The sequence below is a fragment of the Amia ocellicauda genome, chromosome 3 (assembly GCF_036373705.1).
Source record: "Amia ocellicauda isolate fAmiCal2 chromosome 3, fAmiCal2.hap1, whole genome shotgun sequence".
In the NCBI taxonomy this organism is placed as follows: domain Eukaryota; kingdom Metazoa; phylum Chordata; class Actinopteri; order Amiiformes; family Amiidae; genus Amia; species Amia ocellicauda.
In genome coordinates, this window is record NC_089852.1 from 12,845,792 (window position 1) to 12,863,220 (window position 17,429).

At 39.8% G+C, this 17,429-nt stretch overlaps 1 protein-coding gene across 1 annotated transcript; it reads right to left on the reverse strand.

The window, feature by feature from the left end:
* Positions 1-1,576: 1,576 nt before the first annotated feature.
* Positions 1,577-16,708, reverse strand: ccdc71 (coiled-coil domain containing 71). The gene is made up of 2 exons (XM_066698216.1): positions 16,421-16,708; positions 1,577-5,333 (listed from the first exon to the last, which is right to left on the reverse strand). The coding sequence occupies exon 2, from the start codon at positions 5,284-5,286 to the stop codon at positions 4,132-4,134; it is 1,155 nt and encodes a 384-aa protein (XP_066554313.1). The 5' UTR covers positions 5,287-5,333; positions 16,421-16,708; the 3' UTR covers positions 1,577-4,131.
* Positions 16,709-17,429: the final 721 nt, after the last annotated feature.

The window sequence follows — 17,429 nt, forward strand, 5'->3', positions numbered from 1 at the left end:
TAAGAACTGGACACAATGGCAGCTTTATTTACTATAGGCTGTAATTCTAGTAAATGGAAAGTTGCCATCATATTTTAGGCTTGGCATTCAAGATTGTCAAAATGGTTTTGGAGATTTTTATTTTCTGAACCACTGAAATGCACTGGGAAGAATGTAACCTTAGGTAAAATTTTACCAGGCAACAAGTGAGAATAATTAGTAAGAGGTTTCAAACAGCTGATGACACTAACCAAGACCTTGACAATCAGATTTGAAAGCCTGCTGCATCAAGTAAATTAAATGGATGCATTTAAAGTAGCTTGACCAAAATTGTGGACTTCTGGAGAATCAATTGAGATTTGTGAATTGCAGGGTCAATTTCTTGCTCTGATTTAACCATTTCCACCAGGGCAACAACCACAAGTTGTTCAGTGGTGGTACATCCATTAAAGCATCTTTACTCCTTGTCCAGTTTGCCTTGGAGATTCCCTCAACTTTTGCTTCACAATTGACAAAAGCTATTCAGTTGTATTTGTAGAGACATTTGGATCCCTCCTAACCACCTTGTTACCTTGAGGTTGGGGGGGACCTTATCTGGCATGCTAAACGCTACACTTAAATTTTACTCTTTCACAAAGACAGCCTACCACATCGGACAATAAAGCAATGCAAATCAGACCATTTAACTCAAGAACTCCTCATTGTAAGGATAGCACCTGGAGTTCTTATTATTTCAAGTGTTTAATTGATACATCATAGTCATTTGCAAGAAGTGTTAAATAACTAACTGCATTTACCTGATCACAGTACTTTTTCCAAGCCTGCTGTTCCAGCTTTAAACACTCAGTCTCATCACTTACCTCTTTGTCTCCAGACAGCCAAGACTCCATTGTTATTGGTTTGAGCAGCCAAGACCGTTACCATTACTTCTTTCCATTGACCTTTAACGGATCTTTTGCAGACCCCCCCCCGCCAATTTATACACTCATTTTACACAGATCACAAAACAAAATAGTATATAAAACACTTAATTTCTCTTTTACATCCCAAAAGACACCAAAGACTTGACCTTTTTAGTTTGAAAAAGAAAAGACACCATGCCATTCAGTCTTTCAAGAGAACTGAAAAAGATACTGCTTTGAGATTAATCGCAATAAATGTCACCCACCGACTGAAAAAAACCTTCCTGTCCACTGTTTCTGTGGGGTAAAGAACCAAACTAATTCACAAACTATGGATCAACAGAAAAACTTAAATTTTAACATGCTTATTGTGACATGAACCCCACCAACAACTCTGAACAGCCAGTCTTGTAAAAAGGTATCCCGATTACAATGACAGGCCCCTAGCAAGTAACACCACTACAACAATAAATGTAATGACAATTGTACAGGAAAGAATTTAGGGAACATCTCACCATGGAGCCACCTATTCTGAAATGTGGCCTTCTTTATACTAGAGAACTCAATGAATGGAAATAACACTGGTTTGTAAAAACTGAAATGGTGGCAAAGTGAATTTCACAATTGTGCAGTGTAAATCTTAATATCAAACTGAGCACAACTGCCCAAAAAAAAAAAATTGAATACATGGGTCATTTAGTTTCTTAAACAATTTTATTCACAATAATACCAAATATACAACACTGACAGTACAGCCTGTTCAACATATTTAACCAACATTATTCACAGAGAGTCACTTGTGTCAACAAGTAGAAGAGAAAGGAGTTAATTGTTTGATGAATAGAGACCTTTCCTCCTAGAAAGAAGAAAACTCAAAAGTTCATCCCCTTTAATCGAGAGACAGATTATACGGTATATGAAATAAGATCTTAACTACTATTTTAACATTTCTGTAAAATAACAAAACGAGCATTAAAGTCAGTTTGAAACTTGAGAAACTTTGAAAAAGTGTTGTCACTTCAAAAAGAACTCTTAGTGGCCGTGCAATAATAACCTTTTCTGCCTCTCAGTTCTTGATATTTACCTCTATAAAAATAAATATAAATTCTCTTTTTGGGTTTGTGTGTGGGTGGGGGAGGCAGTGAATGAATGTTAGCACCAAGCATCACAGAAGTGACAATATGCCATGTTAGGCACATCATACATATTCCTGTACTGCAGGGTTTGCCGCTTTGATCAGTTCACAATTAAACTTAATTTTGAAATATTGGAATAAATGTACCAATTGCATCAGTACAGAGGAAGATGAAAAATTAAATAAAAGCAGACTATTTCAAGGGAATTATTTAATTTTAAGATGCAAGTTATACTCATGCATGCAAATGCAAAGTAGATTTTCCTTAGCAAATACAAAAAGTCAGATTTGTGATTGACCTAGACCAGTGCTGCTCAAGTCCAGTCCTCCAGGGCCACAACTCAGCAGCTATTATAGGTCTGTTTATATCACCTACATTACACTTGTGAAAGAAGTTGCACTGGTCAAAGGACTGGATTTGAACACTGAACCAGTGTCTTAGGCAGGACTTTCTGACCCCAATCTGCCAACTCAAAGAGCACTTTCAAGACTGGGCTGCAGCTAGAGACCCTCAACCAGGCCATCAGTGGTCTGTGTTGATAGACAAGCTCCTGCCTGACTAGGCCCTAGCAGCAGTGTCTGTCCTCCAACTGACACGTGCCAGGCTGTGGCCACTTTACAATTAAAAAGCACCCCAGAGGATGGCATTCTAGAGCTCTGCCAACTGTCAAAAGAGGGCGTTTTGGACCACAGATTTGAGACAATGGCAAAGATTCTGAATTAATTTGTTGAAAAAAAGTTATCTAATTTATCAACAATTGAGGAAAAAAAGCCATAAGCCATAGAAAGTGTAACACCAGCCAAGACATATGGCATTTTTAGAGAATTCTAAGTCTCATATCCTTAACAAAATAAATAAGCTACACCTCCACTCGCCACCACCTAAATCAAAACGAATAAGAAAAAAACAGGTTCACCAAGAAAAAAATAAATAAAATAAAATACATCTTTGCAGAGTTATATATTAAGGAAAGGCTAGCTGACGCAAAACCCAAATTGGGCTGAAACATGGGTTTCAATAAATAAGCTCATGCAAACCCAGATAAAAGCAAGGCTGTTACTGTGGACCTTTTTAATGTTGGGGGGTTCATTTCAACAACATTTTAAAACTTAATTTGTTTCACTTTGGCAACAACAGGGAAGCACCTTCTTCTGGTGCCCAATAATTTGTATGCGATAGGGATTTTGTTGTACTTTACAAAAAAGTAAGGCCATCTTGAAATTTGCCTCAGAGAAACATTTTTTTCAGTCGAAAGGTGCTTACATTCAGTGAATAGGTGTGGACGAAATTTGGTCAGATGGTTTGACAGAGACGAGCACTTTAGATTCTCCAACCTTTAAAGTCAGCACTTCAAACTAATCTAGCACTGCATAATTCTCCATTAGCTCTAATTTATGATAAACTGCTAAATCAAATCGCTACTTCTAGTGCCCTCTTCTCACCCTTTAATTCACACCTTATTTCACAGGGCAAAACAGTCGTCAATGTTAAGAGCTGAACTCAAAACTCTCCATCTTTTGAGTATGACACCTAAACATCAGGTATATTAACAATGAAAATAAATTAAAAAATAGAAAACCATTCTAGAAAAAAAAGTATGCTCCCTTGTAATAGAAAAAAACCTTTTCTATGGATACTGCATAGTAAAAAATGACATGGCTTATTTTACGGTTAGTTAATTTTTGTTTCATAAACAATGGAAGTTAAAAATAAATCAAAATTAAAAATGCATCCCAAAATGTCACAGTGCAATATTTTACAAAAAGAAAAATAACTGTACATTTTGATTTAAAAAAATTGCACCATATTGAAGGGGTGTGAAACAATAGCTCTCCTCCACAATGTTTCAGCCCTTCCGATGATCCCTCCAACACCTAAGGAACAAACACCGCTTGAAATTGGCAAAATGCCAATGCCTCATTTGTGGTTTTGTGCAGGTTTGTGCGTTTGTACGTGAACCGGTATTCTCACCCTCAGTAATGATACTAACACTGTCAGTGATCCAGCTGCATGCCCCAACACACAAAAGCTGAGGCTCGCCGATACTTCAGCAAAAACCTTAACGAGCAGCATTTGGTATCATGCAGAGGGGTTTCACTCGAATATCCCTGCAGTTAAACAGGATAAGCTATAAGAGGTCGGATTTCAATAACTGGGGAAAGGTTCACCCGCAAGATCTTCTGGGCTTTTCGCCTCACTTCCTCGTCCGTAATTGAATCGTCCACCTTGATCACCTTGAACCGCAGATTGTTCTCATTCAGGCCAGAGTCATCCTGGCCTTTCCACACCCAGGAGCCATTTTTAGGTCTTTTCCTCAGTGTTGTCTCCTCAGTTTCCTCCAGTCTTTTCCTTTTCCGCACATCCAGCTCCTGCTGGCAGTTCAGCACCCTGACAGCCGCTTTGTCATTCCAGCCCAGTCTATCATTCGGTGAGCTGGTTTTACCAATCCTGACAGGAACCATTTTATAGTTGTTGCTTTCCTTCAACACCCGGCCATTCTGACATGCAACCGGTGCAGAGCCACCCACTAGCGCTACGGTCATTTTCAGTGGGCAGGAACTGACTCTTACGCTCTCCAAGGGCAGGCCCTTGGGGGTTTTCCCAGGGATATCCAAAGGCTGTGCTGGCATCCCTGAGGGTTTTGGGGCCTGGTGTGAACTGGGCACCGAAATCCCCAGTGACCCCAACTCTGAATGGATTTGCAGTCTGGCTGTATGGCTCCCTGAGGGTTCTGTTATTTTTGACAATTTCAGGCACGGCTGAGTCCTGGTAGAACTCAGCGCATGTGCACTCGAAGCAGGTGACTTCGAAAGCACTGCTACTGTTCGCTTCAGAGACTCCTGGGAAAGGTTAGTCAAAAGTATCTTAGGCTGCTTCTTGAATACGATCTTAGCTGCGGCACTTAACAAAGCATAATTGATTTCCTTTTTCTTCACGACTGTTTTCCTTCCTCTTTTCTTAACAGGCTTTAACACTTTAGTTACCTTGGGGGCAATATTCAATGGTCTGGACATCTTGTCCGGTGATGGCATTTCTGCTGTGCAAGACTCGTAACCATACACGTCCTTGCTCTTCAGAACAGTGGCCGTATGACCCTCTTCTTTGAGTCCCTGTAGAAAAGACACAAGCTGCGTCTCAGTATCCTGAAGGTCCTTGGACATGGGGCTGAACACTCTCAAGGCTTCCACAAGTGCGGTCTGCCCAGCGGAAGCAATTCTGGACCAAGAATGGACTGCCTTCTTCTCCACAGTATCGTCCTTACTATTCATGGCATAAGACAATTGTAGAGCTACATAAACTTCTCAAAACATCAGCCCTAAAATAAGAAAAAAACAATACATAATTAAAATCAAATGCTTTCAGGTATGAAATATCAAAAGGTCATAAGATAAATCAAAATGTATCCATCTGAAAATGTAGGATGATATCCTGCCCATGTGTGCAGGCAATTGCAAGTTTTACAGCATGCCACCCATTCTGCAATTGGAAGACTGCACTTCTTCCTTTACCCACTAGAACTTATTAATGATGGATACAGTGATGTACTAGGATTCTGCCAAGGAAACCATGGGCAATCTATCCTGGTTATCCTCAGTTTCCAATAAGGTATAATTATACACAATTACATTTCATGTTAAAATGCTACTGAGAAGAAAATATTCTATTTATCCTGAAGCAATTCAATTCTTCCATATTTAAATGCATTTTATGTTTCTCAAAGTGTCACAATGTGGAAAGTGTCTAGGATCTCGTTTTTTTTTTTTTTTTAACAGTTAAAGCCTGCCACTCATAAATGTAAATTGGGCCCTATAGATGAGAGAATGTGGGTATGAACGAGGTCTACATCATAGCCCACTGACTGGAACTCCCCTAGGACAGGTGCACAGCGAGGAAAGCAGTGCTGGTGCAGGGCAGGCTCAAAGTCTGCCAGGGTTTCCTTTCTGCATTTCACATCAAAGACCATAAAACTTTCATGCAACATTAGGTCTTATCCAAATAAATATTGATTCTGTGCATTACAAAAGCACGGTGTACAATTGTGTTCAAAAGGATTGTGAAATATTTATATTAATCCAAAAAAAAAAAAAAAGAAAAATCCAGCTTGAATAGATTTATCACTATTCACTTCATTTTCATACAATAAACCATGAGAATTTAGGTGGTTCTTTAAACTATTTTGTTTTTGAAATGAAGTCAGAGGTTGAATGGGGTTCCCCTAAACCAGAGGTACTCAATTAGATAAAATTCACAAATTAGTTTATGATGGTGGGCGTGCCGTGCACAGAAGGTTGACAGAAAAATAGAAACCTCACATACCGAACTGAAAATATACACTCACCTAAAGGATTATTAGGAACACCTGTTCAATTTCTCATTAATGCAGTTATCTAACAAACCAATCACATGGTAGTTGCTTCAATGCATTTAGGGGTGTGGTCCTGGTCAAGACAATCTCCTGAACTCCAAACTGAATGTTTGAATGGGAAAGAAAGGTGATTTAAGCAATTTTGAGCGTGGCATGGTTGTTGGTGCCAGACGGGCCAGTCTGAGTATTTCACAATCTGCTCAGTTACTGGGATTTTCACACACAACCATTTCTAGGGTTTACAAAGAATGGTGTGAAAAGGGAAAAACATCCAGTGTGCGGCAGTCCTGTGGGCGAAAATGCCTTGTTGATGCTAGAGGTCAGAGGAGAATGGGCCGACTTATTCAAGCTGATAGAAGAGCAACTTTGACTGAAATAACCACTCGTTACAACCGAGGTATGCAGCAAAGCATTTGTGAAGCCACAACACGTACAACCTTGAGGCGGATGGGCTACAACAGCAGAAGACCCCACCGGGTACCACTCATCTCCACTACAAATAGGAAAAAGAGGCTACAATTTGCACAAGCTCACCAAAATTGGACAGTTGAAGACTGGAAAAATGTTGCCTGGTCTGATGAGTCTCGATTTCTGTGGAGACATTCAGATGGTAGAGTCAGAATTTGGCGTAAACAGAATGAGAACATGGATCCATCATGCCTTGTTACCACTGTGCAGGCTGGTGGTGGTGGTGTAATGGTGTGGGGGATGTTTTCTTGGCACACTTTAGGCCCCTTAGTGCCAATTGGGCATCGTTTAAATGCCACGGCCTACCTGAGCATTGTTTCTGACCATGTCCATCCCTTTATGACCACCATGTACCCATCCTCTGATGGCTACTTCCAGCAGGATAATGCACCATGTCACAAAGGTCGAATCATTTCAAATTGGTTTCTTGAACATGACAATGAGTTCACTGTACTAAACTGGCCCCCACAGTCACCAGATCTCAACCCAATAGAGCATCTTTGGGATGTGGTGGAACGGGAGCTTCGTGCCCTGGATGTGCATCCCACAAATCTCCATCAACTGCAAGATGCTATCCTATCAATATGGGCCAACATTTCTAAAGAATGCTTTCAGCACCTTGTTGAATCAATGCCACGTAGAATTAAGGCAGTTCTGAAGGCGAAAGGGGGTCAAACACAGTATTAGTATGGTGTTCCTAATAATCCTTTAGGTGAGTGTATAGCCTGTTGGTTACAAACGTAGTAGTATTAGGGTTTGTAATTTAATCCTCAGAGCACAAGCCCCACAGGGGGTGCTCTACGCGTCAGGTCTAGAGCGCTCTTAAAAAATCACAGCCCTTAACATAGAGCAGCAAATTACTTAATTTTACATAAATACATATAAGCAGAATATGAAACCTATATCACAAGAAACATAAGACACTGATGTTTTAATTCTTCTATAATTTGTTTATTTTTCAAATGAAATACAGAAAATGTGCATTAGCAAAGAAACTAAACATACAAATTTTCAAAACAACCCAGTTTTCAGAATTAACCTGGTTTATAAACACTTAGAAAATCATATTCATATGAATCGCCAGAATGTTCTTTTTAAAATAAAAAACACAGATGTTTACAAATACTTGTTCAAGAGAAACTAGACACAATTACACGGCAAAACAAAAAAAACTAATCAGATGGTCAGCTTGTGCCGTGTTGAATAAATATAAAAACATCTTCAAAATGTACAGATTGTTGTGGTCTTTATTACTACCAGTAATATTTAATAATAACCATACTACTAAATATGCATTGCTTACTTTGCATTGATTGTAAACGCGCGTGTTCGTCTCGGGGCAGATATGATCGTTCTCCTTTGCGGAGAAAATCGTCCGGTCAGGGTTGCCGTGTAAAAATACATGTCGGACTATTACTACAGTGTATCTATTAATCTTACCAGCTTTCTTTTGTTTCAGTTTGTCTTATCTGTTATTTATGTTGAAAAGGAGATTGACATTTAGGTTGACCAGCAGAAATAAACTAGAAATGTCTTGATCTGCACCGTCACCCCTCACATCTATTCCTGTGATAAACTTATGCCTCCCCGTCTTCCAAATCGCTGTCATAACTGTGTACAATACTAATCAATGTGCAAAATTAAAAGTTTACAATACTAAAAAGTTAGTTTAATTTAGTATTACCGGTCTCAGACGCAGTAAAGTGTTCAAAACATCCCCTATTAGACTCCTTTAAAAGCACTCATCTCATGCGCCTTTTCAGGGCACCGCCATCTTTTCCAGTCTTCTCTAGGAGACGGGCATTTTCTTTTTTATCCAATACAAAACCTCCGTTTGTTTTAAGTCTTTTGAATGGCTCATTCCCTAAATGAACATCTCTGCTATTGGTTAAAACAATTTGTTGTTATGCAGATTTGTCCAATAAAAACCATTTTAAGGTCCGATTTAAGGCCCGATTTTCGGCCCGCTAGTCCTCTGCAGAACCGAGTTTATTAAATGGTCTATAAAATATAAAAGTTGCATTTGGTTGCGTCAATCCAATGGGAGAAGTGGCTGTCGTTCTCTGGCTAACTTTGTGAAGACTGGTTTGTAGCTGGTTAGGGCAAGGCACTGCTGGAGATGCACATTTTTGACACAATTGCAGCGTTGGGGATTTAGAAAGATCCAACCCAGTCTCACAAGAGAAACCTTGTGGGTATTCCTACCACGGAAATGGAATTAATGTGCCAATAGAAAGCTACATAAACTTACCAAATAATAATAATAATAATGCAATTTCCTATTCTAGCTCCTTCTCAATATTCTAGCAATAAGGGTAATTTCCTTATGTTTGTTTTTTAAATCATATTCAAATGCAAGCTTATTCCATGCAGTACGATCAGCAAATAGGATATGATGAGTAGCCTAATTAGTGCATATGCATATACACAGTTAGGTCCATAAATATTTGGACAGTGACAATTGTCATTATGGCTCTGTACGCCATGCCACCACAATGGATTTGAAAGGAAACAAATAAAATGTTCTTGAACTGTAGACTTTCATCTATAATTTGAGTGTAGTTACATCCAAATTTGGTGAACAGTGTAGGAATTACACCAATTTTTATATGTGGTGTCCCCAGTTTTAGGGGCTCAAATGTAATTGGACGAACTAACAATCATTAATTAAATTGTAAGTTTCAGTACTTTTGCAAGTCAATGGCTGCCTGAAGTCTGGAACCCATAGACATTCACCAGATGTTGGGTTTCTTGCCTGGTGATGCTCTGCCAGGCCTGTTCTGCAGCTGTCTTTAGTTCCTGCTTGATCTTGGGGCATTTTGCCAATCAGAGAGATAGTTGATTTGGCTACATCTAATGTTTTTGGCATTTGTTACATTCTTAAAAAGAAAGAACACTGATGAGCTCAGGAACACCAAAAGGCAAAGAAAACAATGGAAAACTGTGGTGGATGACAGAAGAATTATTTCCCTGTTGAAGAAAAACCCTTTCACAACAGTTGGCCAGATCAAGAACACCTTCCAGGAGGTAGGCATATCTGTGTCAAAGTCAACAATCAAGAAAAGTCTTTACCAGAGTAAATACAGAGGGTTTACAACAAGATGTAAACCATTGGTAATGCCCCAAAAACAGGAATACCAGATTAGAGTCTGCCACAAAAAAAATAATAATCTGAAAAACTTGTACAGTTCTGGAACAACGTCCTATGGACAGCTGAGACCAAGATCAATTTGTACCAGAATTATGGGAAGAGAAGAGTATGGAGAAGGGAAGGAACTGCTCATGATTCAAAGCATACTACCTCATCTGTGAAGCATGTTATGGCATGTGCATATATGGCTGTCAAGGGAACTGGTTTATTAGAACAAAGTTTACAAATGAGAGGAGGCCATTTAACCCATCGTACTCGCTTGATGTCCATTAATAAAGTGATCCAAGGATCCTATCCAGTTTATTTTTAAATATTCCCAAATTTTCAGCAACCACACCGCTGCGGAGTTTGTTCCAGATTGTGACAACTCTGTGTGAAGAAGCATCTCCTGTCTTGAATGCCTTGAAGCCCAATTTCCATTTGTGTCCGCGGGTGCGTGTGTCCCTGCTGATCTGGAAAAGCTCCTCTGGTTTGATGTGCCCTTCATGATTTTGAAGACTTGACTCAAGTCCCCACGTAGTCTCCTCTGTTCCAGGGTGAAAAGGTTCAGTTCCTCAGTCTCTCAGTAGGACATTGCCTTCAGACGTGGAATAAGTCTGGTTGCTCTCCACTGAACTGCCTCTAGAGCAGCGATATCCTTCCTGAAGTGTGGAGCCCAGAACTGTATACACTATCCAGATGAGGTCTAACAAGTGCATTGTACAGTCTGAACATTACTGCCCTTGTTCTCAATTCTACACTTTTGACAATATACCCTAACATCCCGTTTGCCTTTTATACTGCTTCCCCACATTGTTTGGATGGAGAAAGTGAGGAGTCCATATAGACTCCTAGGTCTCTCATGCATTACTTCATGTAGTTCTATTCCTCCCATAGTGTAATTATAGTGGACATTTTTGTTACCCGCATGCAATACCTTGCACTTGTCCACATTGAATTTCATCTGCCAGGGGTCGGCCCACAACTGAATATTATCCAAGTCCCTTTGAATAGCCTGTGCTGCTGAGATTGTATCTGCTGAGGCACCTATGTTAGTATCATCTGCAAATGAGTAAAGATCATTAATATAGATTAGAAAAAGCAAAGGCCCTAGTACTGATCCCTGTGGAACTCCACTAACAACCTCACTCCAGTTAGAAGCAACTCCTCTAATCGACACCCTCTGTTTCCTAGACATCAACCAGTTCATAATCCATCTACTTACATTACCCTGAATGCCTACAGCTTCCAATTTGAGGATCAGTCTTAGGTGTGGAACCTTATTTAAAGCTTTTTGAAAATCTAAGTATATCATATGCTTTCACATAATCCACAGCTGCAGTTGCGTGTTCAAAGAATTCTAATAAATTAGTAAGACACGATCTGCCTCGTCTAAACCCATGTTGACTATCTCCAAGCATATGGTTTTCATTAAGATGCTCCTCTATTTTCTGTCTAATAATTTTTTCCAACATTTTACAAGTATTGCAGGTGAGACTGATTGGTCTGTAATTTCCTGGCTCAGTTTTGTCCTCTTTCTTGTGGATTGGTATGGCATTTGCTGTCTTGCAGTCAGTTGACACATCCCCTGTTGTAAGTGTCATTTGGAATATTTGAGTTAGCGGCCTATAAATAATTTCACTAATTTCTTTAAGTACTGTTGGAAAGATCCCATCTGGCCCAGGTGATTGGTTTGTTTTTAATTCTGCTAGTCCCTTTAGTACCTCCTCCTCATTAATCCCGATCTCTTAGGGTTTGACTGGACTGGTTGTTAACCTGCGGCATGTTATCCGTTTTTTCTTTTGTAAAAAACCCCCATGAAAAACTTGAACATTTACCACATCTTGTTCCGTTTTCCAAGATACTTCAATTTTTGCCCTTTATCAGGTTCACTTCCTCCTCTATTGACCTCTTGCTGTTGTAGTATTAAAAAAAACATCTTTCATTAGTTTTAGCTCCAAGAGCTATGTTTCTTTCCATTTCCATCTTGGCTTTCCTGATCCCTTTCTTAAGATCTCTATTGATGATGTGACTTCTGACAAAAGCAGCAGGATGAATTCTGAAGTATTTACAGCTATATTATCTGCTCAGATTCAGCCAAATGCTTCAAAACTCATTGGATGGCACTTCACAGTGCAGACGGATAATGACCTGAAGCACACTGCGAAAGCAACCCAAGACTTTAAGGCAAAGAAATTTAATGTTCTGCAATCACCTGACCTGAATCCAACGGAACATGCATTCACTTGCTGAAGGAAAAACTGAAGGCAAAACACCCCAAGAACAAGCAGGAACTAAAGACCGCTGCAGTACAGGCCTGGCAGAGCATCACCAGGACAGAAACCCAGCATGAGCCAAAATGACAAATTTGGCACTGTCCAAATATTTGTGGACTTAACTACATATAAACCTGATCATATTTTATGTAGCCTATTAAAACTGTACATTGGAACAACAAAATGGAAATGCAATATGTACAGTTGTTAATGGCTGTACTTATTCAATGCAAAATGTAAGTGTATACAACTATATATTTTACTTATATTCCACTGTTTGACAAAGATCTTACAGTCGATTATCTGGATGCATAATGTTCTCAAACTCCAGTATTATCTTTTCCGGTTTTCTGTTCTAACCTGTCATAGGCTCTCTGATGTCCGATCGCTTACCTGCCTCTGGGAGGCAGGAAATACATGATGCCACTGATTGGGTAATCTATTCAGAATTCCAGGGCTGCGTCCCAAATCACACACTTGTTCCCTACTCTTGCGGGGTGGAAGTACTATGGTGGCCATCTTAAGGGAACGAGTGAAGGGAGCCTAATGGAGCATTTTGTACCCTCCAATGATCCCTTCTACAGAGTGTACAGAAGAGTACACAAAAGAGTACAGTTTGCAGAAGTGTTTTAGCTCTGAAGTCCCAGAACTCTTTGCTTTAAAGGCGGAGACAAGTCAACTGGGAAAATATGGCAGCGGCGAGTGTAATGCTAGCTAGAGATTGTTAAATTATGTATCAAGGAAATTGTAATACATAGAGAATATTCTATAATCATGATTTAAATATGACAGGCGTTTCTGCACCTATAAACTAATAAATTACTGAAGTACTAGCCTATTAGCAAACAATGCATTTCCAAATGATTATATATATAATTTTAATTAAATAGAGGCCGATGACTTTAAAAGATTGAAAAGAAGAAGTACTTTTTCAGTCAAAGGCAAAGGCGCTGAATGCTGATGCTGAAGTGCATCCCATTGAATGCTTTTAGCTTCACCCTACACCCTCACTCACTCAAGTGCACACTGTGACGTCAGCACAATGTCAAGCGAAGTGTACACTTGCCAAAGAGTGTAGAGAGCAAGTGTGGGTTTGGGACGCAGCCCAAGTCTCTGGGCTGTTAGTGTACTTAGTCCCACCTTCAAGAAGTAAAATTACCCAAATCAGACCCAATTAGGCAACCAATCAGACATCAGAGAGCTTATGACAGGTTAGAATTAGTTGTATGTGCTTCCTTGATGAATTGAGTAATTTCATTTTTTTATAATTAATAAATAATTTCAACTGGTGGGCCATTCTGAATGCACAAATGGCCCGTGGGCCACCTATTAAGTACCATGGCCCTAAACTGTTTTGTGATAAATTAGGAGCTGTGTATGGCTGACTTCAGTGTGAGTTATAGGACAGCAGTGTTGACCGATGTAAAACAAAATCATATTTAGACTTAAATTTTGTTATTAATAATACACTGCAAGAGGCAGTACACATATGCTAATCATATTCGTATGAATTAGGCCTCTGTACAACTGGCAACACTGTACGACAGAAGCCTTCAAGACGCAGATAAATTGTAGGTAGCAACTACTAAACACTTAAATGTGCCCCTCTAGTCCCCTCTACGGATAAGCTCTGATAACTTTATACCACAACTTAGGTTGAGTAATAAAGGGGGCAACTAGCATTTGAATTGGAGGCGGCACAGCAGTGCCACGAAGCAAAAGTCAATTTTCAATAAAAGGTGGAAACGCAGCGGCAGAAGGATGTAGAACTTGGGCAGGAGATAACATTCATCAATACCATGACATATACATCCAGCAAACAAACATGGTGAAGTAGAAAGCTTTTGAGCATTTATTTTAACAAAAGGTTGCTGTACACTTGGGAGGGAAAATATTGTTTTTATAGGCCTAGATGTGGATCCGTTTCTAGAATCACTGTTGCCATGGCAAGAGGGATTCAGTTTTATGTAGTGCCCCCATTCTGGTAAAACCACTCTTTGAAATTAAAATTCACACAAATAATGGTTTAGGCAAGAGATAACTAGTTCCGAGGTCAATTCAAGGTGTATCCTAGACAGCCATTTTGTGTTTTTGCCCGATTAGGTTTGTATTGGGTTGTGTGGGCAATTCTGGAAATCAAATTTAAAAAAAAGTTTCGAAGTCAAATTGTGAATGTTGCATTTCTCTTGGTCAATATTGAAAGAATAAAAACGTGGCCAAATGGAGGGAGGGAAGGAAAGAAGACTACTACACGTTGTGCACAATCTATTGGTTTCATTTCTGTTGTTGCTATTGTCATAGTAACAGGGTAGCATTTTTGTTTCATGTGGAGATTGGTATCCGTTTACAGTTTAAGTTGCCCATTTTGAAAATGTTGCACCTACCCATTCCTTCAGTCGATATCTACAGAATAACAGTCTTTATAATCGCATGTATTTTATTAAAAGATAGATACAAATTAATGTAACTTAACAGTAGGGAATCCTACTTAAACATTATTGTATTGTACTGTTTTACTAATTGTGTACAAAGTTTTAAATGTGATTATTCAACAGCATCCCAAGCAAAAGGCTTTTGAGAACTGGGGGTTATATTGATATTTACCCTAATTGTAGAGTGGCTTAAAAAAAGACAATACAATATTGTTGCAATGTAATGTTATATTGGAAGAAATTACAGTACTTGGTGCAGCAATACCAAAAAATCAAATTTAAATAAGTCAATGTAACCAATTGACAAGAAAAAAAAATGCACAAAATTAAACCTATCATAGGTGGCCAATATTATTCACATATTATTGAGTACCTATTACGCCGAGATACGCAATGGACAATACAAATAATTCTGTTTCAAAGTAGTGGCCACAGACTAAAAGCTTAGGTGACAACTGTTGCAAGAAAGATTTTTTTGTTTGTTTGTTTGTTTAAATGCATTGGACTACGAAGTTTTGTGGCATAAAAACAGAAAACACATGGACTACGCCAAATAACGCCAAACGCACTGCACGTTGGATAGGTATTAACTGGGACTTCAAACCACTGGGCGAAAATGTAAACGAACAATACAACTTTTTAGTGAAAGGTTTCGATTTAAAATTGATTTTTTTTTCTTATAGCAACGCCTACGGTTGCGTTCTTGAAGCGCAGAATTGCAGCGATCCCATTGGCGGAGCAGCGCAGACCGCGCACATTTCCGCAGTTCTGCGCCACACGACAGCGATCTACGTTTTAGGCTATACTGTGGCCTGATCAGCGATCGTCGGGGGATAATTGCAAAATTACAGCTCGCACCCTTCCCTCACCGCAAGGTAATTCCCCAAAGAAAACACGCGTTTCATCTGTAAACTAGAACACAACGTAAACCTACAATTATATACTATAATAGAAAACGTTTCCAGTTTCAATACACTCAAATTCAAACTCATTATAAAACATGCATTAGGGTTTTAGAACATATTTTAACATATCTATATATAGTTTCTCTAAATCAGAGAACTGTAATCCATAAGACATTAGTAAATCTACATACCTATGACTTAGTTATCCACTTTCAGTGAGCACTCTCTACACTGACACTTATAAAGTTAGTGTTCACAGACATATTTAAAGCACACGTAGACACACACACGCAGATTGAAAGCGCACACACACAAAGCTTTAAAGCGCAGATATTAGACACACACAAAGCTTTAAAGCGCAGATATTAGACACACACAAAGCTTTAAAGCGCAGATATTAGACACACACAAAGCTTTAAAGCACACACACACACACACACACACACAGCGTTACTTCCCGTCACTGTGTGCAATAATATGCAGCAGTTCGACACTTCCTACAAAACTTCAACTTAATTCGCCTCTCTTGAAGCAGCACGCCAAATAAAAAACTTACGGCATGTACACTTTTAATTCCCCACATCGTCCTGCATCCAAACACCGGATCACTGCCAGCAATACCGCTTTCATTTGCGACAAACCTACAATAAGTCGACTCTCAGAATTATTATATTATACTGACCAGATGGCCTGGATTTCTTTGTGGTGATAGAAACAGGAGAGCGACAGAGTCGGGGAGACAAGCACACACGGCAGACACACACAACCACCCTGTCAATTAAAAAGCAACTATTTTATTTCCAAACGGATTTCTTTTTTTTTTTACCTTAAATGGTGGGGCGAATCGAGGCTGTGTCTCAAGGCAGTCTAGTGCAGCAGCGCCGTCGGATCATTTACCCAGATACGATGTCAACTTATCCCCGGCTTGGCATTAGCAGCTTCCCACAGAGCGACAGGACGGGTCGGTGAGAAAAGGCGAGCCGGCTCCTAGCGCCTTAGCCTCGGTCTCCCTTTCTTCGCACCAATCGGTGTCTCCAGCGGTAGCCGTCTCCCTAAAGAGAGACACAGACCGAGTTAAAATGGCTGCCACCTCACAGTAGGGGGAGTTGCAGATAAAGATAACAGACAGAGAAGAGGGGCGGGAATGAGTCAAAACGAGGGGGGCAGAAATAGTACCAAAACTCCCAGAAAACGAGTTCAGTGTCTATAAAAGGACATAAGGGGCGTTCCGTGGGCGGGGACAGACGGTCTGCTAAGGCAGTGCCGTAGGAAGAGCATTGAGCCGAGCCCTCCCAGCAGGGGCGGGCCGTGGGCGTGTCTTACCAACGAACTAACCGGTCATTGGAGAAATCCCAGGGAGTGGGCGGGGCTAGTGCAGGTTATTGGATGATACCTACAAGGAGGCGGGCTCTGATACATTTGTGGGCGGAGGTACGGGCAGATGGGGGGGTGGGTGTGTGGGCGTGGTCAGGTAGGGTGGGGTCATGTGTCACAAAAGAAGGGGAGGGGGCATATTAATTATTGAAAATGAACGGAAAATTTTGAATTTCACACTTTTCTCACCCTTTTCTTTATTTTCCTTTATCTTTGTTAGTTAAAATAAAGGTGTAATTCATATATATATATATATATATATATATACTTACAAATGATGTGTTTGTCCTCACTTAATCTGCACATTGTTTTCCATTTCAAGATGATGTCATGTGCTGTAGGGAGGTTATTGTTTGTGAATTGGCATGCCTTGGCCACTAGACCATATTGTGATATTTTGGACAAAACTCTAGAGCTAGCCTTTTAGGAATTTTAATGCGGAGGACCACTACATCTATCAA